Below are 24,656 nucleotides of genomic sequence, written 5' to 3'. Positions count from 1 at the left end.
CTCCCTCCCTTGCTAATTTTACTTCCACCTCACCTTCCCCCTATTCTCCCCACAAATCCCTCTGTGCACCTTTCCTTTGCACTTTCCCCCACTTGTTCCTTTGTTCCTCGCTGTCTCCCTTCCTTCCATCCTTCCCGCCTTACCCCGAGCGTCTCATCTACTCACCTACTCTTTTTTACCTCCCTCAGTTTCATCCTCCGTCTCCCCACTTCTCCCTCTCTCATCCGCCCACGCACTCTTTGACAGCGTACAGGGTAGTTGCGCTCTCTCTCTCTCTCTGTCTTTCTCTCCCTCATCTCTAAAGACTCTAAAAATAAACGAGGGTTGTGTGGGGGAAAAGAAGAGGAGGAGACAAGTGAGAGAGGAAGCGTGAGGCTTATGCCGGTTACACAGCAGTTTTCAGCTCTATTCCCCGTGCAATTCTGTGCGCGCGTGTGAGTGCGCGTACTTCAGAGCGGGCACGCATGCAGGGACCCACACGCGTTTGCATGCACACACTCGCAGACGCCTCATTTGCCTTGTCTTTTGAGTCTTTCTCCCTCTGCAAGACTGACAGGAGCACTTACACAGGTGTGTGCGCTGGCTTTGCGGCGCAGAAGTTTTAACTTCAGTGTTTTCTTCTTAAACAAGAACTCTGAGGCCCAAAACATGACTAACCACACAGCTGCTGTACCACAGCACCACAGTGGCTTAGGGAAAAAGTCTGTATTTACAGTCTGATTGCAAATGAATCCTTCTGGATAGGTGTCACATGTGACAGCGGACGATTTATGTGTTCAAATATTTACGTTTGACTAATAACTCTGCTGCCCGTATTATCACCAGGACCCCTTCTGCCCACCACATCACTCCTATCCTGCAGCAGCTTCATTGGCTCCCGGTCAAATATCGCATCAATTTCAAAATACTCCTGCTCACATTTAAGGCTATTCATCATCTCTCTCCTCCATATCTCTCTGACCTGGTTAAGATCACCGTCCCATCTCGTTGTCTCAGATCTTCTTCTTCCCTTTCACTCTCCGTCCCTTCCCCCCGTCTTGCAACCATGGGGAGCCGGGCTTTCAGCTGCTCTGCTCCACAACTCTAGAATTCCCTACCTCCTGATTTAAGAAACATCTCTTCCTTCTCTCTCTTTAAGTCCAAACTCAAAACCCACTTGTTCAAAATAGCTTATCCCACATAACCTTTCCACTCTCCTATTTTATTTGTTAATGTCTTACGCTTTTATGATTCTGTAAACTTCTTGCTTTTATGTTGCTTTTAAGTGTACAGCGACCTTGAGTGTTTTGAAAGGCGCTTTTAAATAAAATGTATTATTATTATTATTATTAATAATTTTTACTAATTCATTAGTTTTCAAAGAAGCCACACATGCGCAGTCACACTTGAGGGCGTAGCTCATTCATTCATATTCATGAAACAGTCATGCTGACTGAGGGCACATTTCAGGCGAGTAACAAGAGAGGACACTTGTTTCATGGGATGGATTTTCAGGGGACATATGCAGGGCAGGAACAGGCGAAAAAGTAACATGGGAGATCAAAGGTATGAGAATATGAGGAGAAACGTTGCTAGGGAATGAAAGGTAATGGGGCAAGAAGAAGGGGGAGAAGGAAGGAGGAGGATAAAGCAACAGGGAGGGAGTGATGATGGTATTTTGTTTGAGTTAAACTGTGGTGTCAAGGGCCGTGATGGTTCTGTCAATAGCAATAAATCTCATATCCTGTTTTTGCACTTAAGACTCGTAAGGGAGTTATGGCCATAGGTCAAGGTTAGAGCAGCTGCTAAGGGATGCAACTTGTTTTTGGCGGGGTGTTTCCATCTATGTTCATTTTTCTATATCATACTATTGCTGATTTGCAGCCTTTTTTTTACATGTTTTTTGAATTTTAAATTCATAACAGCCACCTTCAAGCTATGAAACTAACAAATCTGTTTTGCAGGTCTTTCTTGCTCTTTCTTCTTCGTCTCTGACGACAAATCTATCTCCCCTCCTCAGCTGTCATGCCATCATCTAGTTTCAAACAATCCTTCCATTTTTTTTTTTTTTTGGTTTTCCATCTCCCTCTCTCTCCCTCATTCTCCCTCTGATCGACAGAAGGATATTGATTGGGAAGAGATGTGTCTGCCTGATAATGAGACTCAGAAAAGAGAAAGAAAAAGGCGTGGAGAACTAGGGGTTTTGTAGAGATAGACTGGGAGACAAAGCGGATTAGGGGAGGGAAGGGCTGTGAGAGTGTGTGTTTCCCTGACATGGTTTGCTAACTTTGGCAGGGCGAGCTGGCTATATCTCCACTGGCTTTTGAAACTAAAATTCACAGGGGGTATCGGAGAAAGCATCTGATCCATATCGCGCATAACACACATCCAGTCGCACACAAAGCGTTCTTGCATAAAGCCAGTCTGTGCATAGAAATGGAAATAAACTCGGAATTGACTGGTGTGCGGGGGTGTACGTGCACGTGTGTGTGTGTGTGTGTGTGCTATATGTGTGGCGTGTTCATATATGTATGAGTCGCTTTGGCAATTCCAGATAACAGGCTATCCTATTCAGCCAGTGTTTGACACCATGTGCGACACAGGCAATGCACACTCTCCATCCCTTTTCTCATTTCCTGTTTATTTTCCCCCTGATGTGAGTTTTCCTTTACAATTTCACATAAACAGCTGTGCCGGGAAACTGTTTGTTTTCCCACTTTTCAGCCTCTTCTCTTGATCTCAGACTGTTGCTTCTCTCAGATAAGATGCATGTGTTAAATTTATGTGCCAGGTAAGGGTAAATTCTGTCTTCAAGTGACTGACAGTTTGACTGGCAGCTTTTTCCGCGCAAGCGGAGAAAAGTAATACGAGCGCAGTTGTTTTGTTTGGCAGCGGCTCCCGTATCTATTGTTACAGCAGCTGTGATTGAAAAGCACTGGTTTAATATTAACTGTTTTTATCTCTTTGTGTGTATTTGGCACTGCTCTGTTTTTAACTTCAAATACTTGCAGTGCTTGAGCTCCTGTAACCGCTTCCCTTCTCATCATTGGTTTTGTCACTCTGACCTTTTTTCCACTGACATGGCACTGGTGCTTGTGCACATCGTGTAGTATTCCACAGTTGAAATTTAGGGTAAGAAAATAATGGTACATTTTTTGTAACAGCTCTCAAATAGCATGAGAAATCAGTGACTCCAATATTGGGTCCAGCTATTTTGAGGTTTATGGTGCAACAAAAGAGTTACCGGTCTGTATCCACCTCCAAAGCTCACTCTTCTGATTTTGTTTTGATGTTTCCACCAAGCCTGAGGAGCTGACCAATGTCCTGGAGATCTGTAACATCGTCTTCACCAGCATGTTCACGCTGGAGATGATCCTGAAGCTCACTGCCTTTGGCTTCTTTGAATACTTGAGGAATCCGTATAACATCTTTGATGGCATCATCGTCATCATCAGGTGTGTGATATGAGTGGCTGATTGAGAATACTGTATGTTCCTTATCACCCTAGTATGGATTATGTGTGCTTACAGAATGAGAATTTTCTATCTTCATGTGTGTAATATTGAATGTTGTTTTTTAAAGACTAACTTAGCCTCTTATCTAATCTTTTCTTATCTATTTCCCCTCATTTCTCTTGACTCGTATTAATTTTGGTCTTCCTTTCCCCATATTTCTTTTGAAATGACTGCATACATTTTTACAAATTTCACCACATCTTTGCCATTCTCATTTTACCCCTCCTTTTTAAACACGTGTGCACTCGCCCCAGTGTGTGTGAGATCATTGGCCAGGCAGACGGTGGTCTGTCGGTGCTGAGGACATTCAGGCTTTTGAGGGTCATTAAGCTGGTGAGATTCATGCCTGCGCTGAGGCGGCAGCTTGTGGTTCTGATGAAGACGATGGACAATGTGGCCACCTTCTGCATGCTGCTTATGCTGTTTATCTTCATCTTCAGGTAACTCTTGGGCATGTACACATATATATATATATATATATATATATATATATATATATATATATATATATATATGTATAGTGTAGCTTGGAGAACAACAGTTAACAAGGTGATAATAAGAACATGTAGAATACAGAGAGTGTGATGTGTGCATACACGTTTCAATGCTTCTGTGTGTATGAATATAAAATATGTATCAATACACAACCATGTGAAAAAGGAAGTTTTCATCGGATTCTGTGAAACGTTCTGTGGAAAACTAAGTACTAATCAAATGCACATGATTCATGTGCCATCAGTGTAACCACCTCTATTTAAACAGGAGCTTTGGCAGTTTGCAGATCTGGAGCATTCAGATGTGTGTTAACACAAACACAGAGTCATCCCAGGATATTTACCCCAAGGTCAGGCTGTGCAATGCTCAGCAAAACTGTAAAAATCCCAAGAGCTACATCTCAGAGTCCTCAGGCCTCAGTTAGCATGTTAAATGTTGAAGTTCATGACAGTACAATTAGAAAAGACTGAACATGTATGGCATGTTGGGAAGCCATACTGGGAAGCTGCATTTGAACAAAACGCAAAACTTCTGGAACAATGTCCTTTGGACCAAAGGGGAGAAACCAAAGTTTGGAAATAATCAAACACAGCATAGCAGCACAAACACCTCATACCAACCATCAGGCACGGGGGTGGAGAGGTGATGAGTTGGGCTTATTTTGCAGCCACAGGACCTGGGCTCCTTGCAGTGCTCACATCTAAAGTTGTCTCACACCTAGAGCTTGGCCAAAATTGGATCATGCCCACAACTCTCAATGAACTGAGCAACGTTCAAAAAAGGAGATACTGATGAAGTCATACTAAAAATGATTTTTTTTTAAAGTTATTTATTTTACAATAATTTACTTTAGTTACTTTAGTTTAGTTATTGCTGCTAATGGTTGTTCTACAAGCTACTGAATCATCGGGTGCACACTGTCCTTTGAAAACATTACTTTTGACAGTTAATTCAATTCAGTTTTATTTTTATGTATATATATATATATATATATATATATATATATATATAAACTGTTGCCTCAAGCTGCATCCAATTGTAAGGTAAAGACCCTACAATATTAGAAAGAAAATCCCAATCATTAGATGATCCCCTGTGAGCAAGCACTTGGCGAGATTAGGAAGAAAAGAAATCTCCCTTTTGACTGGAAGAAAGCTCAGGGAGAGGCAGTGATCTGTCATTAGTGAGTGAGGGGGAAGAGAAGAGAAAAAAAGAGTGTTGAAGAGTGCAGCAGTACACAGGATAGTTTAATAGCATAAAACAAATCATTGGGTTGACAGTTTGAAATAAAAGCCCTCTTGGAATAGTAGGAGATTAACATAAAAGCACTTGGTGCACGCAGCTCTAAATAAAGACTGGAGCACAGTTTGCACAAAACAATAGTTTTGACCCTCTAAGCCAAGTGCATCATATTTGATACCTGGATTTCTGAGACTGTTGCCTCATCAGTGAGATTTATTTCTTATTTCCTGAAAAATTGAAAGAAAAAATTATACAATACATTTTTAAGCAAAATCAAATCAAATCAATTTATTTATATAGCACTTTTTACAGGATAAAAACCACAAAGTGCTTCACAGTAATATAAAACAGAAATACATAAAATACATTAATAATCAAACATACAGCACAAATCTAATTAAAAGCCAATCTAAATAAATGAGTCTTAAGCTGCTTTTTAAAAGAATAAATACAATCAAGGCAACGTAATGATGGAGGGAGAGCATTCCACAACCTGGGGGCCACCGCTCTAAAAGATCTATCACCTCTAGTCTTAAAATGAGTTCGTGGGACTACCAACAGCCTTTGATTAGATGATCTCAGGCTGCGAGAGGTAGCTTGGGGTTCCAAAAGATCAGAAATGTAGACAGGGGCATCACAATTCAAAGCTTTAAAAGTCAGTACCAAGATTTTAAAATGAATTCTAAGGTTTACTGGAAGCCAGTGTAATGAACGTAACACTGGTGTAATGTGCCCTTGCAGCAGCATTCTGGACTAACTGGAGACGGTCAAGATTCCTTTTGCTCAAACAAAGAAAAAGACTGTTACAATAATCTAAGCGAGATGAAATAAAAGCATGAATAACCATTTCTAACTCAGATTTAGACAGCAAAGTTCGCAGGTTGGAGATGTTTCTTAGCTGAAAAAGGCCATTCCTAATCAACTGGTGAGAGTGTTGTTCTAGGGACATGGCAGAATCAAAGATCACACCAAGGTACCTGAGGCTCAGGTGAACAGATGAGCCAAGAGAACCAAGATGCTGTTTGATTAGAGATATCTGGTTGTCGGGGGCAATAATTAATGTTTCTGACTTCTCAGACTTCAACTGTAAGTAGTTGTCACCAAGATACTGTTCAATGGAAGCTAAACATTTAATTCAAGAGGACAGTTTATGGACTTCCATCGGCTTAAAAGAGCAATAGAGCTGAATATCATCAGCATAGAAGTGATAAGACACCTCAGGGAACTGCCTAATTATAAGTCCTAGAGGTAACATGTACAAAAGAAAAAGAATAGGACCCAGAACTGAATCCTGCAGTACCCCACATCTCAGATCTTTAGAATGTGACATAAACCGATTCGCAAAAACACTAAAAGATCTGTTGGAGAGGTACGACCGAAACCACTCCAGAGCCAGACCGGATGCACCGATTATGTCCCGGAGCCTGTTAATCAGGATGGTCAATGGTGTCAAAGGCAGATGTCAAGTCCAACAAAACCATGACTGAGGATGCTCCGGAGTCAGCTGACATCATAATGTCACTAGAGACTTTAAGTAATGCAGTGACTTTTACGGAAACCTGACTGAAATTTGTCATAAATTTCATGTTTTTCTAAAAAAGTGGTAAGTTGATCTGCAACTACTTTTTCCAGAATTTTTGATAATAATGGAAGCTTAGAGATAGGCCTATAATTCTTAAGCTGAGTTGGATCCAAACTGCTCTTTTTTAATATCGGCTCAACAACAGCATGCTTACAGAACCTAGGGACCACACCTGTTAAAAAAAGAGGCATTATATATCTCTACAATAGAGGGGCCAATGACAGAGAGAGCATTTTTAAACAGCCCAGCAGGTAGAATGTCATTTGCACAAGTGGTAATTTTCATTTTATCCAGCGGGAGTGAAAGGTCATGTATGTTCATTGGGTTAAACACTGACAGTAAATGAGGGGGAGGTGGCCCAGAGACACAAACAGATGGTATTGAAGAACCAATGCTCATACGAACATGATCAACTTTATCCACAAAGAAATTCAGAAAGTCGTCACTCTCAGATATAGAGGTCACAGGTACTGGGTGGACCACGGGGGAAACAATAGAGTTTATGGAGTCAAACAGTACCTTGGAATTTCTCTTGCTTGATGAGATTAACTGAGAAAAATATCCTGATCTGGCTGTTTTTATGGTTTCATGTAAGGAAACCCAAAGTTCCCTAAGGTGGAGCCTGTGAACTTCGAGTTTAGTTGATTTCCAAAAGCGTTCTACTTTTCTACAGATTCTTTTGACCTTCCTAACGTCACCATTTATCCATGGATGAGCTCTTTTTGAGGCAGCAATGACAGATTTCATAGGTGTCACTGAATTTAAAATCTCCAAGCAGTGATTGTTAAAACACTGTGTAGCAACATCAGCATCAGTGCAGCCACTGATCACATGAGGGTCCAACATATTAGAAAACTTCAAAGCAACATCCTGATTTATGAACCGCTTATGGAACATGAGATTAGAAGGTGGTGTGTACAGAGGGAAGCAAAGACTAAAAGTAACACAGGAATGGTCACTCACTTGTACGTCCTTAACACAGACATTAGTTATGTCTAAGCCGAGAGAAAACACAAGGTCCAAGGTGTGGCCTTTAACATGGGTGGGTCCAGAGACATGCTGAATAAAATTAAAAGAGTCTGTAATGGATAGAAAGTCAGAGGCGATGCTACAGCTAAGATGATCCACGTGGAGGCTGAAATCCCCAATCATTAAGACTTCCTCCAGTTTAATAATGGAAGATAAAAAGTCCGTAAAATCTTGAATAAAAACACCAGCAGGGCTGGGAGGGCGGTAAATTAAAACACAATAAAATATATCTGAAGAATCAACCTTAAGAAGTTGTGACTCAAAGGAAGGGAAAAACTCAGAGTCCATAGTCCTGCAAGCGAAATTGTCTCAGTAAACAGTGACCAGACCACCACCATGACGGTCCAAGCGCAGAGTCCTGATGCAGCGACAGCTGACCGGGCAGAGCTCATTAAGGTGGATAAATTCATTCACCCACTGCCAAGATTCCGTGAGAAACATGAAGTCCAGACTATTACTGCTAAAAAAGTAATTCAGTACAAATGATTTGTTGGCTATGGAGCAAGCGTTTAGGAGAGCGATCTGAAGCGGAGGAGCCAAGCCGAACACAGGCGCCATGTTGTCTCGTGTGCACCAATCAGATCACTTCAAAGTGATCTGATTCACTGAGCAACACTTTACGCTGCTCAAAAATCCCAGATGTTGCAAAAGTGATACAATTTTAAATTTTTTATATGTTTTTTAAATTTGTCAGAAGGTTCAATCAACACTCCAGTTGTGTTTTGTTTTTTTAAAGTTAATTTTCTGGCAATTATTTCATGCATCAGTCTTTCTGGGGTTAATTTATAACAATGCAGTTGCGCAGCATTTGCGCCTACACAGCACAAATGCAGCTACATCAAGCTTATTCTTTTTGGACCTTGTGTCCCTTTCCGACTTTTCTTCTGCCACTAAGGTAATGAGAATTATTTCTCTAAACATTTGAGTCTCTATTACACCAGACAGATAGGTCTCTGACCAAAGAACAGTGACAAAGGTAAACTGTATTGTATTAAGTTGTCATATCCAAGTTCTAGTGCGGCATATTAATAAGATGGTTTAATTTAAGTTTGGACAGTTTTCAAATTGCCTGTAAATTACCATTAGCAACACTTTCCTGGTACCAATCATTCCAGTAGGTCAACTGTAAAATCTCAGTCACAGAAAGGGTGAAGTACACTAATACTTAATTTAATTACTTACTCAGGTATATGGATCACTTAAACATTCATTCTACCTTCATATTACACCTAAGAAAATATTATGGTGTATCTGCTGATGACTTTAAAATAATTGAAAAATGATGTGTTAACAGGAGAATTTATCATAACTGCCACCAGTCACTTTGACATTGATAGATGACTTACATGCTGCTGCATAATGATGTTATGCTTGTATACTGATTGTTACCCAATCTTACGTATGTGTGTATGCATACCTGCCAGCCAGCTTCTTTATCTCTCTAGTGAAGCATGAGTGTGAGAAAACAGATGACATCTGAGCTTTTAGTCAGCTAATGATATCCTGAGCCACTGGCATTTGGCCCATACTCCTAATTACTATAGCCATTAGTGACCAGTTAAATCACAGAGCTACAGAGACTTTAACCTTAAAATCCAATGTCTTCATAATTCCTCTACGCAGCACTTATATTAATGGCATTGTCTGGATTTCATATTCTTGTTAAAACATCCAGTTTAACAACATAATTGCATTCTCACTCTGCGATACGATTTGTGACTGAAATAAGTAATTACAGGACAAAACCCTTGTTTGTGTTGCAGCATCTTGGGGATGCACATATTTGGCTGTAAGTTTAGCTTGAAGACAGAAGCAGGGGACACCGTGCCTGACAGGAAGAACTTTGACTCCTTGCTTTGGGCTATCGTCACCGTTTTTCAGGTAAGAATAGTTCAGACACACAGGTGCGCTTATGACTGCACATATACTTTTTTTGTGTAGGTGAGTGTCTGTGCCTGTTTTTGTGTGTCCCCTGTTTCACTCTGTGCATATGTTTGCTGCAGATTCTCACCCAGGAGGACTGGAACATGGTGCTGTACAATGGCATGGCATCCACCTCTCCCTGCGCCGCTCTCTACTTTGTAGCTCTTATGACGTTTGGAAACTACGTGCTCTTCAATTTGCTCGTGGCCATCTTGGTTGAGGGTTTTCAAGCAGAGGTAAGACACCTGGATTTAGGGGAATAGGCAGCATGGAGATGAGAGAAAATGACCAAGCAGACTAGCCAAATCAATAGAAAATAACTGTCTTTTAGTTTTTTTGGGACTTTTGCGGCCTTCACAGTGGCTTAAACCAGCGGCCCCCAACCTTTTTTGCGCCACGGACCGGTTTACGCCCGACAATATTTTCACGGACCGGCCTTTAAGGTGTCGTGGAAAAATACAACAAAATAAAACTAGTACCGCTACTGAAAAATAGAAGAGTTATTCATAACACACGTGAAAAGACCCAGGAAAACCGAGTTAACGATAAAAACGATAACAAAATAACGCTGAAAACCGATAAAAACCCTGAAAATCACACATTTCACACCTGAGCCTCAACTCTCGCAGCCCGGTACCAAACGACTCACGGACCGGTACCGGTCCGAGGCCCGGGGGTTGGGGACCGCTGGCTTGAACAAATAATAAGCAGCTACCTTGATTAAACAGCCAGCTATTTTTGTCATTATTATTATTCATTCTTGCTGAAGCTACTTCTTCTGTTTGACCCCCAACCAAAGCATAGTAAATCTTCTGTTGTTGGCTGCACAAGTGAACACAAGAGTGTGTATGCACTTCCTGTGTCTGAGGAAATAAGGACCCAGTGGATTACTTTAATAGCAATGTACACACAACAGTAGGAAATACATTATTAATTTGCTGCATAATGAATGTAATGTAACTGCTTTTTTTATCTCTAATTGTCTGTGCTCATGCGTATTTTAATTGAGCCAAATTCCAGACAACCGGACAAATATGAAATAATTAGACAAACATTGGCCTTTAAGAATAGCAGAAACAAGCTGTCACTTTAAGCCAGGGGTGTCAAACATAAGGCCTGGGGTCCAGAGTTGGCCCATCTGGACCACTAGACGGCTTTAGAAAATGTGAAGGAGGGCACAAACTTGGACCTTTTAACTGTATTTTTGCAGGTTTTACAGTTTTTCCTGCTTATAAAGACCTCCCCCATGGCTATTCATGCTCCCCAAAAGTAGTTAAGTTATGGAGATCTGTATTTTGCACATTTACTTTTAAGGCCAAAGAGTCATGCTGACCGATCTCTTTCAATTACTTATGTGAACTGCTGGGTTTTCACCCACGTAGGAATACTGAACGTCCACAAACTGCAGTCACTGACTCGTGTCACAGTTACAGCGGAGAAGTAAACATCAGTGTTTCAGAGCAAGAGCTGACAAGTGAGTGCTAACAAACAGCCCTGGGAGGAAATGTGTCTTAGATAATTAGGTAATAAAGAAAGAACTGAAAATTAGGAATGTGTAAGCTTGTAATTGTTAGCTTGTAATTGCTCATTATTTCTTTTCTTTCTTTCTTTTTTACACGCTCTTTGCTTTGTTGTTTGTTTCTTCTGTCTCTCTGATTCACCCATTTATTTTCTCTCACTGTCCCCAAAAACAGGGTGATGCAAATCGCTCCTACTCAGACGATGACAGGTCTTCCTGCAATTTCGATGACAGTGACAAACAGAAAGACTCCCTGCACCTATCAGGTGAATGCTACCTCCCACAGCTTCACTGCATATTTTTCTTTACAGACAAATTTTTTTCTCAACTCTAGAATTTTATTGCTATTTCTCCCCAACACTGACAGATTTGCAAATATAACAGTTTTTGAAAAATTCTTGTTATTATCCAACATCAACTTTGCAACACTTAAATCTGTTTGCTCGAGGGGCACCGTCATATTCAAGCTCTGTGGCGTCAGGTGATTTGTTGTGCCTCGGGCATTAAAAACTTGGTATGAGTTCCACAACAAACATACCTAAGCACCTTTTTCTTTTTCCTTGTCCTGGTCTGGAATGTAAGCAGAGCAAACTTTAAATAATGCATGACTGATGCCATTCCTCCATCCACTTCTCTCCCCACATATCCCCCGGCGTAACAAAAGCGAACTCACCAAGAACCACCATCCTGCAGCAGCGAGCAGCATTTAGCAGCGCATTAGCGAGTCCTCTGATGGCGTCTGATCACAAATCTTGCCCATAAATGTCAGGGTACATGGAAGGGAAACACATTTGGAATGACAATGTTTACTGAGACCTATTCCATCAAAAGACATGTTTGAGAATGGACAAGCACTCTGAGATATCCTCTGTTTCGCTGTTACAAGTTCCTCCCTGGTCCTGTAAGACAATTTAGTGTAAATTAAATCTTCCTCTTCCTCCTGGAGCTGACTGTAACATTGTTTTAAGACATTAATTGTGTACAGTGATGGAAAGTGTGGAGTTTCGTGCTTTCATGGCATCAACAAAGACAAGGCAAACAAAAGGAGGGAAGGCCTTATTTAGTCTTATAGTTTTCCTTCTCACTCATCCGTCTTATTTCTCTTCTTCCCACCATTTAGCACTGTTTATTTTATTTTTCCCTGTCCTCCTCCTCCTCCTTCTTCTTCTTTCCTGCAGACCCAAAGATATGTACCCTGACTCCCAACGGGCACCTGGACATGTCCCCATTGCCTGCCGGTTTGTTTCCAGGAGAGAGGTTGACCTTTGCTCTCAGCTCCAGGAAGAATAGTGTCATTTCTCTTGGCAGAGCCAACCTGGAGCAGAGGGCTGTGGTAAGTTGATGGGACTGTGCATAAAGTAGCAGAAAAATGAAAGCAAACAAAGAGCATAGCTGCTACATCGTTAGCTCTTATGACATAAAAATTTAATTGGTCGGTATAATTTAACAGCAGTATTTATAGAGTCGCAGACATAGATTTTCATCACATTTCAAGGTTTTACGCTTGCTTATAAATCTGAAAATGTGTGTGCTGGTTCTTATTTAGCGTGTTTCTACTCTGCCTGAGCACTCAAAGCACTTGCCTCATTTGCCCATTCATACATTTTCTATCTAAGCACATTTCTATCTAACATTCACTCACATTCAGGATACATAGAATGTATGATGCATGATGATCCATCTGAGAGCAACTTGGGGTCAGTATTTTGTCCAAGGATATTGGGGATATTTGGTCCACTGATTGAACCGCCAACTGTGCTATTAGCAGATGACCTGTTCTACCTCCTGAGCTACAGCTAGCCTAATTAAACGGAACTGTAATGAATAGCAAAGGATTAAAAATAATTAGTAATAAGAGTTGCACTGATGTTATATTACATCCAGATATCATATCAGTCTTTCTCTCTCAGTATCCAGGTCGAGGTTACCACAACTGGGGCCGTCCTCTGCCTCCTCAGCACCATGCCTTGTTGACCCGCCGCTCTAGCTGGAACAGCCTAGGAGGCCGGCCATGCTCCTCCTCATCCCCCTCTGCTAGTCCTGGCTTCACCTCGACTTCCTCAAGGCCCTTCTATGGCTACGGCTTGGGAGGTCTAGGAGGGGTGGTCGGAGGAAGCCTGCGAATCCGAGGTCCCCGTGCCTCCTCATCCCCACACCACCACCTACATCATATCCAGCCGGACGAGGAGGAGTCTCTTCTCTCCCCACCTGCTGTCGCTCCCCACTCCCTCCACCTTCCCCATCCCATGCTCCCAGGTTCTTTTGGACCCAGGAGAGACCGGAGAGCTCTATCACTAGAGCTGCCACACCTGCTCCAGGTGCCTGGACAAACTCACCCTCTGCAGCACCCCCTTCCCTCCATGACTCTTAATGCCAACCACAGAAAGAAGAGCCTCTCTGGAGGGATGATAATCAGCAGCGGTGGCAACTTCGGAGGGCTTCACCAAGACTGTAACGGGAAGACTCCACTGTCACAGCTCCTCCAGCCCCCGCCTAGACATCCAACCGAGCAGGTCGGAGGGTCCAATCCCCAGAGCCACCTGATGGCCGAGGTCTTCCCCCAGGTCAACGCACGGAGCAAGGACCGAGAGGACCTGGATGATGACATCGACTATGTAGGCTACTGTTGTGTGCATGTGCGGTTAAGGAAATTAGACACAGATGCATGAGGAAATCATCCTCAGATGCAGATAAGCAGCTCTAAGACACACTATGTAAGAGCATTTAGAGAGAACAAAGAAACACAATCTAGGTTTGTAATACACCACAACCAAACCATTAGCTTTTATGTTCAAGTATAAGGCTTTACATGTGCAATAATCTCCTGCTCTCTTGTGTAGGATTGCCAACTACTTTGTGCAAAGCCCGCACTCCCATCACCTGGGCCTCATGGGAGCCTCATTGTTTTCATTATAAACAAGTCTGTGTATGAGGGAAACAAGGTTAATTAGAAAGGACTATTTAGACAGCGGGGGAAAGAGCTATACAGATGGTAATGTTGGAAGATGCTCCGAGCTGTTGCCATAGAAGTGTTTCACTTTGGTAAATAATTTAATTATGGAATCTAAACAGACGGTTTCGCTCTGCCGTTCTGTGTGTGTGTGTGTGTGTGTGTGTGTGTGTGTGTGCCATGATCTGCACTGATATGTGTGTTTGTTGCAGAGCTTGTGCTTCCGCATCCAGAAGATGTTAGAAGCATACAGACCAGACTGGTGTGAGACTAGAGAAGACTGGTCTGTCTTCCTTTTCTCCCCGCAGAACAAGTAAGCCTCGCCTTTATCCGAAGCCTTTACCGATGCTGTGCTCAAGTCTTCCAAACGTACGAACGGATTGCCCAGTTCTGTTTCACGGCTCATCAATGTGAAGGACAGTTTCAAGTTCCTGCGAAAGCACCTCTGCATTAGAACATTGATCGCCACCTTACAGATAGCAAAGCGATCTCCTCTGAACCCTCCCCTTTAGTCAGAGAGCAAGAGGGAAGGCATAAATTTAATACTGTAGGCAGTTCATTAAATTATGCATTAATTTGTAGTGATGCCGTGTTACAATCTGAGAGGAAGGGTTTGACTAGGCACAGTTGAGTATTTCAATAAAAGCCATTTAAACGTGACCATGTGTGTCCCCGAACAGTTTGGAATAAAGTCGATCTCGCTCGCTCTCGTAGTCAATTCATTTTCATATTCATTCCGTTTCTTTTCATCCATCCCTTATAAACACTGCAGCGGAGACATTTAATTGCTTTTTGGCAGTGCACAGCGTCACATGCTAAGTTTTGAAATGCATATTCAGTATTTATATGTCCCATCTCTTTCTGCCCCCCCCCCCCCCCTCCCCCCCACACACACACACACACACACACACTGGTCTCTCTTACTCTGTTTGTTTCTCTCTTATCTCTCTATTCTGTTCCCCCTGCAGAGAACTGTACTCAGGAGTCTGGTGCTTCTGAGAGTGTTGTTAATGTAATTTGTTTTGAATTAGCAGAGATGTAAACAGGGGCTGAATGAAGCTATTTACTCAGGGAGCTCCCATGCACATTCAGGGAACTTGGCTCTCATTCCGATTGGATGAAAGGGGTTTTAAAAGTGCGCCTGGGCAGACTGAGGCCTTTCATTGTTCCCTTCAGTTTAACTTTTTTTTCTCTTCTCCCCTGCTATCTTCTTCCAGGTTCAGACAGATGTGCCAATCCATCATTGCCCATAAGCTGTTCGACTACGTAGTACTGGCCTTTATCTTCTCCAACTGCATCACAGTGGCTCTGGAAAGGCCCAAGATACTACAGGGCAGCCTGGTAAATCTATCTAAAATGTTTGTTTGCACGCGTGTGTTTGAAACTCCAGCTCCTTTCTGCAGTTTCTGTGCGGTAGCTGATTGTATTCTCCAAGGATGAATTCACTTTTATGATCTATAAGGTGCAGTAAGTGCTGTTTTTACTACTCCTAATTGGCCCATCTTCACTTTCTGACTGTCAACCCTCTCTCCCGCTCTCTCCCCCCGCTCCTATTTCTGTCCAGGAAAGAGTGTTTCTTACCATCTCCAACTACATCTTTACTGCCATCTTTGTGGGCGAGATGACACTCAAGGTAACGTTTTACAACCTGTCTCTCTATTACTGCCAATGCAGGCGGCGCAGAGGCGTCGTTTCTCTGTGTTTCCTCCCATGTGTTCAGGGTTGTCTCTCGCTCTGAATTGCCTTTGCCTTAGTGACCCACGGCCCATCCTCTTCTCCTCCCTCCTTTCTCAGTAATTCCCTCGTTCCTATGGAGAATAGAGCAATTAAGCAATGTCATTAATTAGGGACTAGTCTACTCCTATGGAAGCAGTCCATCTTCAGCACTCCCCCACACTCTGTCCCTCCTCCAGTCCACTTCTATATTAAGTGGTCCTTTTTTTAAGTCTGTTTGTTTTTTCCACCTCCTGAGACTCCTTCTGTTCTCACCTATTTTTTTTTCCCTGACTCAAATATTTTTGTTTCCCCATTCTTTCCCTCTTTAATTTTCTCTTCCTCCCTCCACCACAGAGTCTGTATTCTCTGAGAAAGGCTCTGGCACAAGTGGGCCATCAATTATGCACTCCCACAATCAATTATTAACCAACCACCACACGTCGAGGAGCTACAGCCTTGTCAGCCCCCTGGCTGAGCCGTACATGTCTCCCTTCATGTCTCTGTCTGTCTGGACTTTTGTGTGGCTTACACATTGTGTGCCAGTGGTGTTTGTTTGTGTAACTTTAATCTCCCTATAGGACTCCGCCATGTAGTTTAACGATGTATGAAAAATGCAGCTACATAAATGAACAACGCTGCAGGGTTGGTCAGCATGTCTGAGGTTTCTTCAGGTGCATTATTACATAATATATTCATTAATTTTGAAAGATTTCAAAGATAATCACACAGCAACTGTTCATAGAGTAAATACCAGTCCTATTGCATAATTAGAATAGCAAACTCTATAGCACACTCGTTATAAATTAATTTACACTTTTATTATCGAAGGCTGTTAACATTTTGGCATTCAGAGCTAAGATGTGTGCCAGGCACTGATCTTTCAGCCATCTTGATGTTTGCACACTAACCCCCACGGTCCCTCTGAAGCTTTAGCAAACACTCAGCAAACGGCTTCAAATGTCAGTTGCAGATTTTTTGCCGAAGCAGACATAATGCTCCCACTGCTGCTTACCAAAACAGCATCCATCTGTGATTATGTGCCTGTACAATAACCACTCGTAACATTTCAACTCACAGACATGTTAAATCCCGTCATATGCTAATATGATATACACTAATATTTATTCACGAGTCAGTAATAAGGGAACTGGTCTTTTGGGTGTTATGCACTAGACCGGTGGATATTACCAGTTTGTAATGTGGCGCTTCATGTCTGCTTTCTCATCTCCAGGTGGTTTCCATGGGTCTGTATGTGGGAGAACAGGCTTATCTGCGGAGCAGCTGGAACATTCTGGATGGTTTCCTGGTTTTTGTGTCTTTGATTGACATTGTAGTGTCCATGGCGGGAGGGGCCAAGATCCTGGGTGTGCTCAGAGTGCTCCGGCTACTCAGGACACTGCGTCCCCTCAGGTTGGCACTAAGCCATGCATGTTTTTTTCTTTTTATTATCATTATGTTTTTATTGTATCTTTTTTCCTGATCTCCTGAAAGTCAGGCATGATCATCATCATGTTTCCTGTCAATCTTTGCTGTCCATACAGTTTTTACAAACCTGTGAAAATGTTGTTCTTTAATGTTTTAACTGAAAATGGCTCATTAGTAATCCTCTGACAGACAGATCAACAATCTAAAATCCAGTGTAGCAGTATTTTGTCCCACAGATATGTTTCCTGCAGTGTTTTGATCTTCTGTCACTTGTAGAGGACATCGGGTCTTGTTTGATCACACAAAGCTGCGATGTAACGATATTGTTTCCATGTTTGCGTGAATTTGAGGTAAAGATGAAGGAAACATGTCTAAACACTAAAACATACCCTAAACAAATAGTTTCTGAAAATCAAGCTTTTAAAAAAAATCAGATTTCAGTTCCCGTCATTTTGAAAAGGAAGTTCATGTAGGCGTAAAGGTTTTTTGCTGCACAGGACAAAAATGAATTGCAAGAACAGTTCAGTCTTTGCATCTGACAGTATTGTGGTTTAAAAAAAGACCTCACACTGAACTTCACTGATGTATGTTCTTTTTTCATCCATTTACCCCTCTCCTTTCTTCAGAGTAATTAGCAGAGCCCCAGGCCTGAAGCTGGTGGTGGAAACTCTCATCACCTCCCTCAAACCCATTGGCAACATTGTCCTCATCTGCTGCGCATTCTTCATCATCTTTGGTATCCTCGGGGTCCAGGTAGGAACAGCTGTCTTCAACTACTACTTCTTCCCTCACTGCACAACATTTTGAGCTGGTGTGAGGTTTTATCAGCCTATTATTTTATGCTTTAAGCTCCTTAAAGAGGTCCAGTCTCTCTAAGGCATATTTCTCTGTTTTATATATAAGTAGAGAGCTCCAAATCTTGGTTTCTTTGTCCTTGAACTGACAGCTCTTTAAAGGCAAGTTCTTCTACTGCTTGGGTCCTGATGTCAAAAACATCACCAACAAGTCTGACTGTCTGCAAGCCAACTATAAGTGGGTCCACCATAAGTACAACTTTGACAACCTGGGACAGGTGAGTACCATGTGCGGTTCCTGCACTTACATGTTTTACAGTACACAATAGAAAAGTGTGTAGTTGTCGGGGTGAGGTAAGGATAACAGTGTTTTTTGTTCACATTCCTGTATTGTCTAGGCTCTGATGTCTCTGTTTGTACTCGCCTCCAAAGACGGCTGGGTCAATATCATGTACCACGGTTTGGACGCCGTGGGTGTGGACCAGCAGGTACCTGAATATAAGCTTTTATGATTTTTTGAGGAAACAACCTTTTATTATTTTTTTAATCTCAGTAACTCTCTTTTTGTCTCCTTCCCCATCACAACATAATACTTCCACATCTCCAACCCCAGCCGATAACGAACAACAACCCGTGGATGTTGCTGTATTTCATCTCCTTCCTTCTCATCGTTAGCTTTTTTGTCCTCAACATGTTTGTTGGCGTGGTGGTGGAGAACTTCCACAAGTGCCGTCAACACCAGGAGGTGGAGGAAGCCAAGAGGCGTGAGGAGAAACGTCAGCGGCGCATGGAGAAAAAGAGGAGGAGTAAGACGGAAGTTAGACAGGAAATGGAGATCAAGAATAAAAAGGCTAAAAGCTAGAAGAGGATTTTAAAAAAGGCAGAACGCAAAAGTGGTTGAAGGGGGAAAGAGCAGGGATTGAAAGGGAAGCCAGAAGCAGACAGACATTTAGAAAGCAAAAATGGGTAAAATCAAATGGAAAACTATGACAATTACCATAAAATAACAAGACAGAGTAATACAATGCACAAAGGGCTTGAAAAGAAGAACTTTATTATCTCATTTTAGCTCTATTGTTATTATGACACATTGCGAGACCCATTTTCCTAAGCTGAGATCATCACTGATGAAAATTTGTGCTATAAAAACAGAGAGATAGAAATTGAGGCAGATTGATAATAAAAACATAAACGGCAAGTATTATGTTTTCTAACATTGCTCCAATTCCTCTTTTTTCTGATTTTACAGCGATCAAGCCACTTAAATTATGCTTTTTAAGGAACGTCTGATTACATAACCAGTTCTGTCACTTAAATCAAAGAGAGCTTAAAGTGAGGGTGACCTGAAAAGGAGCGTCGCTAAATTACTTTGTTTCAGACGCTGGATGACGTGAGAGCCTGCACCAAGGCTGGACAGATGTAAACTGCAGAACAATAGATTATATTAGAAATTACACACCTGATTCCTCTAACAGTTGAGGAGCTGTGTAAGATATAGATAAAAACAGAGTGATTTGCAAATCTTATGAATCCATATTTTATTTAAAATAAAACACAGAAAACACCTGTTTAAACCTGTTTAAACTTGGTAGCAACATGTTGGGACAACCAGTGACTTGAAAAGTAAGTTGTGCTCAAAAGAAACTGTTAGAATGATTGTGTTAAAAGTTGTCACTGTTGTGCTTAAAATGTGTAAACCTTGCCTTTAACTGCAGGCACATTCTATGTAATATTCTGGGTTCCTTATTTAGTAAGGAATGTTTATCTGGGAACAGGTGAGGAGCTCGTAGCTCCAAGATCCTGATCCGACCGGCTTCCCTTGCAAGCTGAATGGACTGAGCTCTGATCGTCTTGCTTCGTTCATGGGGATAAGTCTCTGAACTAGCGGGGCCTGTGAGTGCAGACCTTACAGCTAAACAGGTTAACTGACATCAAGACTGGACTGGATATAAAAGAGCACATTAGAGAGGAAAAGTTATTGAGTATTCAATCTGCAAAAAAAAACTGTATCTACAATTTGTGGAATATGTAGGCAGTACAGTTCATAATATCATCAAAAATCTGGAGAAATCTCTGTTTGCAAGGGATGAGGCCGAAACTCAATAGTGGATACCTGCAATCCTCAGGCCCTCAGGCAGCACTGCTTTATAAACAGGCATTATTTGGATAGGTTCAGGAACTCTTATATAAATCCCAGTCTGTGAACATAGTTCTCTGTGCCATCCACAAATTCAGGTTAAAAAGCTCATTGTGTACGAGGAAGCCATATGTGAACATGATCCAGAAGTGTCATCGTCTCCTTTGGGCCAAAGCTCATTTAAAATGGCCTGAGGTAAAGTGGAAAGTTGTTCTTTGGTCAGATGAACTGAAAGTTTAGAATCTTTTTGGATTACATGGATGCCACATCCGCTGGACTAAAGAGGAGAGGGAGCTGGCTCAGATCAGAAGATGGTATGGGGGTTCATTAGTGCCTATGGAACTGGCAGCTTGTGCATCTGGAAATTTGTTGTATTATGAAACAAAAATATAGAATAGAATAATAGCCAGATAGTAGCCAGAACCCAGCTTTTAAACATTGTTAAAAACGGGGTGGATGCTACAGAGTGGTAAACGTGGCCCTATTACAACTTTTTGCAGATGTGTCACTGCCATCAAATTTAAAATGGCCTTTTTAGTTCTGTTAAAAATAAAATGAGGCTTTATTAATCATTTAATTCAGATTTTATTTATGTTTTTCACAGCCTCCCAACTCCTTTGGATCTAGGGTTGTATTTTAAAACTTCATTCCCACAAATCTACTCTAATAATGTCCAAGAAACAAAGACAAGCTTGACTGGGCTTTTTCATAGTGGGGTCACATGATTTGGGGGGGGGGGGTTTCTATGTTATCGCTCTATTATTGTAGCGTCTTCACCCCCATTTTTTTTTTTTTCTTTAACAGAGGCTCAGAAGCTGCCCTACTATTCCAGCTATGGCAACATGCGCCTGATGATCCACACACTGTGCACAAATCACTACCTGGACCTCATCATCACCTTCATCATCTGCATCAATGTCATCACCATGTCCTTAGAGCACTACAATCAACCTCATGTAAGCAGAAGTTTACTTGTGTGTGGAAAAGTGCACGCTGGTTGTGCATATAGCTAATTTAATTGAATAGCTATGTATGTCATGCAAGTCAGGTGTTTTCAGCTTACGTGTGCTTTTCATATAAGCAGAAATACAGAAATTGCTGCAAGCTGCATCTTACTAGAAAGAACGTATGCAGGCTTTTTATGCTGAGTATTAATGCCTGTCATATCTTCCTAATTTCTTTTCTGCATCACGCCACAGCTTTCAGCCTCATGCTCTTCTTCCCTTCTCCAAACAGCAGCATCTTAAATTCCACAGACTAGTCAAAGCATCAGAAAACTGTATTCCAGGCTCCATAGCATTTATTGTGAGTATATGGAGTCCGTACAAAGGAGCTGTGATTGCACTGCTGATTTGACAAGGGGCTGCTGTCAGAGTGCTGTTACCGGTACAGTATCTGTGTGGCACATGGAGGTTTAAAAGCCTGACAGCGCTTTTGTAAGGGAGAGAAAAGTGATTATCCTTGAGATAAGATGCCCATTTGACCTTTAAAATGGAGTGAGCTTTCTCAAACTGACCGAGCATCAGATAAATATCACAGGTCTCGGCTGTGTTTGTCAGCTGTTGGTCCTGACATTTGGGAGCCTCCCACTTGTTAGAAAACACAGCTCTATTTATAAAGGGAGAAAATAGCCTCTTCAGTGACTGGAAGCTGGATTGGGTGTAAAAAAATAAATAAAGCATGTTTGCATTTGGAATATTTAAATACTATTTTATATCTTTAGAGGACATAATGCGTGGTGTGTTTCTAGTGCTATGAATGGAGCATGCTCTCCTTTGGCCTCTGGCTTGTTGATTTTACGATACACACAGTTGGACAAATTCCAATTTGCTGATGCAACTGTTAACTCACTCTACCCCATTATTTATACACACACGTGCCCCTGTTTTACTCTCTCTTTGCAGTCTTTGGATCTTGCCCTGAAATACTGCAACTACTTCTTCACCTCCATGTTTGTGCTGGAAGCAGTGCTCAAACTCATTGCCTTCGGCGTCCGTCGCTTCTTCAAAGACAGGTACAGTGCCTGTTTCTACTTTTTGTGATCAAGGCGTGATACTGCTTGAAACCATTTTCCTGTCTAAGTGTAATAGTGCTTATTTGTAGCAGCATGTATGAATAGAAAAAAGCTTGGCAGCACAGCAGATCTCATCCTTCCACTGTGGATTTGTTAAATCTGCTGTCCAGAGATGGATGAATCTGTTTCTGAATGACAGACAGCTTTTCTTATGGCCCCACAGTGTCTAACCTTAAGCAGCCTTTGGATTAGATGTGGACATTTATATCAGTCAAAAATTACAATGTCATCCTGTGTCACTGTCTGTTCAGCTAAACCACTTATCACATATATGATAATAAAAAGAAAAAAGCAACAGAAAAAAAAACATTAAGTCAACTATTAGGGCTTTTGGCACATGCTATAATCTCTCCAGTTAACATATAATATAAATAGCGCTACAATAAACAGTTATTTGGTTCAAAGTGTAATGCTAAATAAATCTGCCGTTTGCTTTGATCATTATAAGTGGAATAGCAGCTTTGACGGCATCTAGGATTATGAATGTGCTGAAATATTTGCGCTGGCGTTAAAACGTTCTGTTGTCAAGTCTACTAAATAATAAGCACTACAAATATGACACTTAGCACACATTGTGGGTTCTGTCTATAATGTCTTAAGCAGTATAAAGAGCATAGTACCTCAGTCTGCTTAGCTGGAAGTTCAGAAAGCTTTAAATAATAAAGAGGTTTGTTTTTCCTACTTTGTTTCTTTTAAGCCTTCTGTCATGCTCTTATTCCATCAAGCTATACTGTGCAAATATAAACCTTAAATTGCTTACAGTTAAAAGGCTTATTTTAAGGTGCAGAATAATCTAATAATTACAGTACTATACAAATGTCTTGAGCCAGCCCCCATGTATAGCAAAGAACTGATTTTAGATTGTGTCTTTAGTGGACTTGATAGGCTATAGAAGCCTATCACATAAGCATGTAATCTGCTCCCATTTCTTTAGTTGAATTTACAAAAATTAAAAAAGACAACACAATTTGACTGGAATGAACTTGTAGTTTTGCACCACCAGGGTGATTCACAAAGAGCTATTAACTAAAAAAGGAGGTATTTTGTGGGATTTTTTGGCGTAGTGTGCAGTCTGTCCTTAAAAACACTATCAGCAGCAGAACAGTGTCTGAAAGTCATGAAATTCAAGTCAAAGAAATAGGGAAAAAGACCACCAAAGACCTGACACAGGACACAAGAGATGCCTCTAGCCCTTCAGCCGATCCATCTACTGTTCACTGAAACTTCATCAGAAATGCTCTCAGTGGAAGCCTGGCAGTCAAGAAGCCTTCTTTGGGAAGGGAAACAGGGATAAAAGGCTGAGGTATGGCAGATTGCACAAGAATTGGACTGGAATTCAGTTGTAACAGATCTGATGGAGTGATGAATCCAAATGTGACACTTTTGGTTTGGTTTTTGGAGGTCAGGACAGGAGAGGTACAACAGTGAGAGCCTACAGCCATCCCTTAAACTCGGTGGAGGCTCTGTCAGGGATTGGAGCTGCATTTGAACAAGTAGTACTGAAGAATCTCATCAAAATTAATGAAATTATGAACACAAAAAAGTACTGTGTGATTTTAAACCACCATGCAATACCATCTAGAAAGCATCTGACTGGCAACAGCTTCATTTTTCAGCATGACATGATTTCAAACACACTGCAACACACTGGGACACTACCAGTACTGCAGGTAAAATACTGGAGATCAATTTTAAGTACAGTTTCTCACGAATGCTCATATTTAATATGATCTTCTGTTGACAAATGGCAGCCAATCAGTTAAGTGGTCCTTAAAAGGGAAGAAGCTAAAATAACAAGGAAAGAATGAACTGAGGGCAGGAGAAAGACTAAATGTAAGATAAAAAGGGATCATTTTAAACTATGAACCAAGTAAAGCTAATGTGGTATAATCCATAAAAAGATGAAGCTGTAAAAGAACAATCTCACCACCAAATGAAATGTGTCTGTCAATTATGTGGATGTGAAATGAATACACTGAAAATCTCTCCATCTTACTGTACTCACCTTTGTTTGACTTTATAGGAAAATCACCTCAGCGCTTCTCTATTTACAGCCTCATCTGTTACTGCACAACGATGACACTGATGTCTTTTGAGAGCTATGCAGTGACTAATTTAGGCAGAACCAGATTTGGGACCTCATATTATACTGATGGTAGTTTAATGTCATTGACCTATTTCAGTTACCGAAGAGAGACCAGACAGCGGGAAAAGAATAGCAAAAAAAATGGTTTGTAAAAGAGATAAGGTGGAAGACGGAGAGAGAGATGCAGAAA

General features: G+C 41.4%; 1 protein-coding gene across 5 annotated transcripts in view; it reads left to right on the top strand.

The window, feature by feature from the left end:
• LOC146520239 (voltage-dependent T-type calcium channel subunit alpha-1I-like) overlaps positions 1–24,656 on the top strand; it is a 201,985-nt gene that overhangs the window by 140,784 nt on the left and 36,545 nt on the right. For all 5 annotated transcript variants that reach the window (XM_085158407.1, XM_085158404.1, XM_085158408.1 and 2 more), the window contains exons 11-27: positions 3,283–3,434; positions 3,749–3,934; positions 9,606–9,723; positions 9,846–10,001; positions 11,460–11,550; positions 12,463–12,617; positions 13,195–13,899; positions 14,447–14,547; positions 15,452–15,575; positions 15,799–15,867; positions 17,182–17,360; positions 18,002–18,128; positions 18,322–18,447; positions 18,568–18,657; positions 18,783–18,975; positions 21,111–21,262; positions 22,211–22,320. In XM_085158407.1, the coding sequence (XP_085014533.1) occupies positions 3,283–3,434; positions 3,749–3,934; positions 9,606–9,723; positions 9,846–10,001; positions 11,460–11,550; positions 12,463–12,617; positions 13,195–13,899; positions 14,447–14,547; positions 15,452–15,575; positions 15,799–15,867; positions 17,182–17,360; positions 18,002–18,128; positions 18,322–18,447; positions 18,568–18,657; positions 18,783–18,975; positions 21,111–21,262; positions 22,211–22,320 (2,834 nt within the window). The remainder of the gene's footprint in view (positions 1–3,282; positions 3,435–3,748; positions 3,935–9,605; positions 9,724–9,845; positions 10,002–11,459; positions 11,551–12,462; positions 12,618–13,194; positions 13,900–14,446; positions 14,548–15,451; positions 15,576–15,798; positions 15,868–17,181; positions 17,361–18,001; positions 18,129–18,321; positions 18,448–18,567; positions 18,658–18,782; positions 18,976–21,110; positions 21,263–22,210; positions 22,321–24,656) is intronic.

This window comes from Neolamprologus multifasciatus, chromosome 4, assembly GCF_963576455.1.
Source record: "Neolamprologus multifasciatus chromosome 4, fNeoMul1.2, whole genome shotgun sequence".
Lineage (NCBI taxonomy): Eukaryota > Metazoa > Chordata > Actinopteri > Cichliformes > Cichlidae > Neolamprologus > Neolamprologus multifasciatus.
The sequence above is the reverse complement of the archived record's forward strand: the minus strand, read 5'-3'. Positions and strand labels throughout refer to the sequence as shown.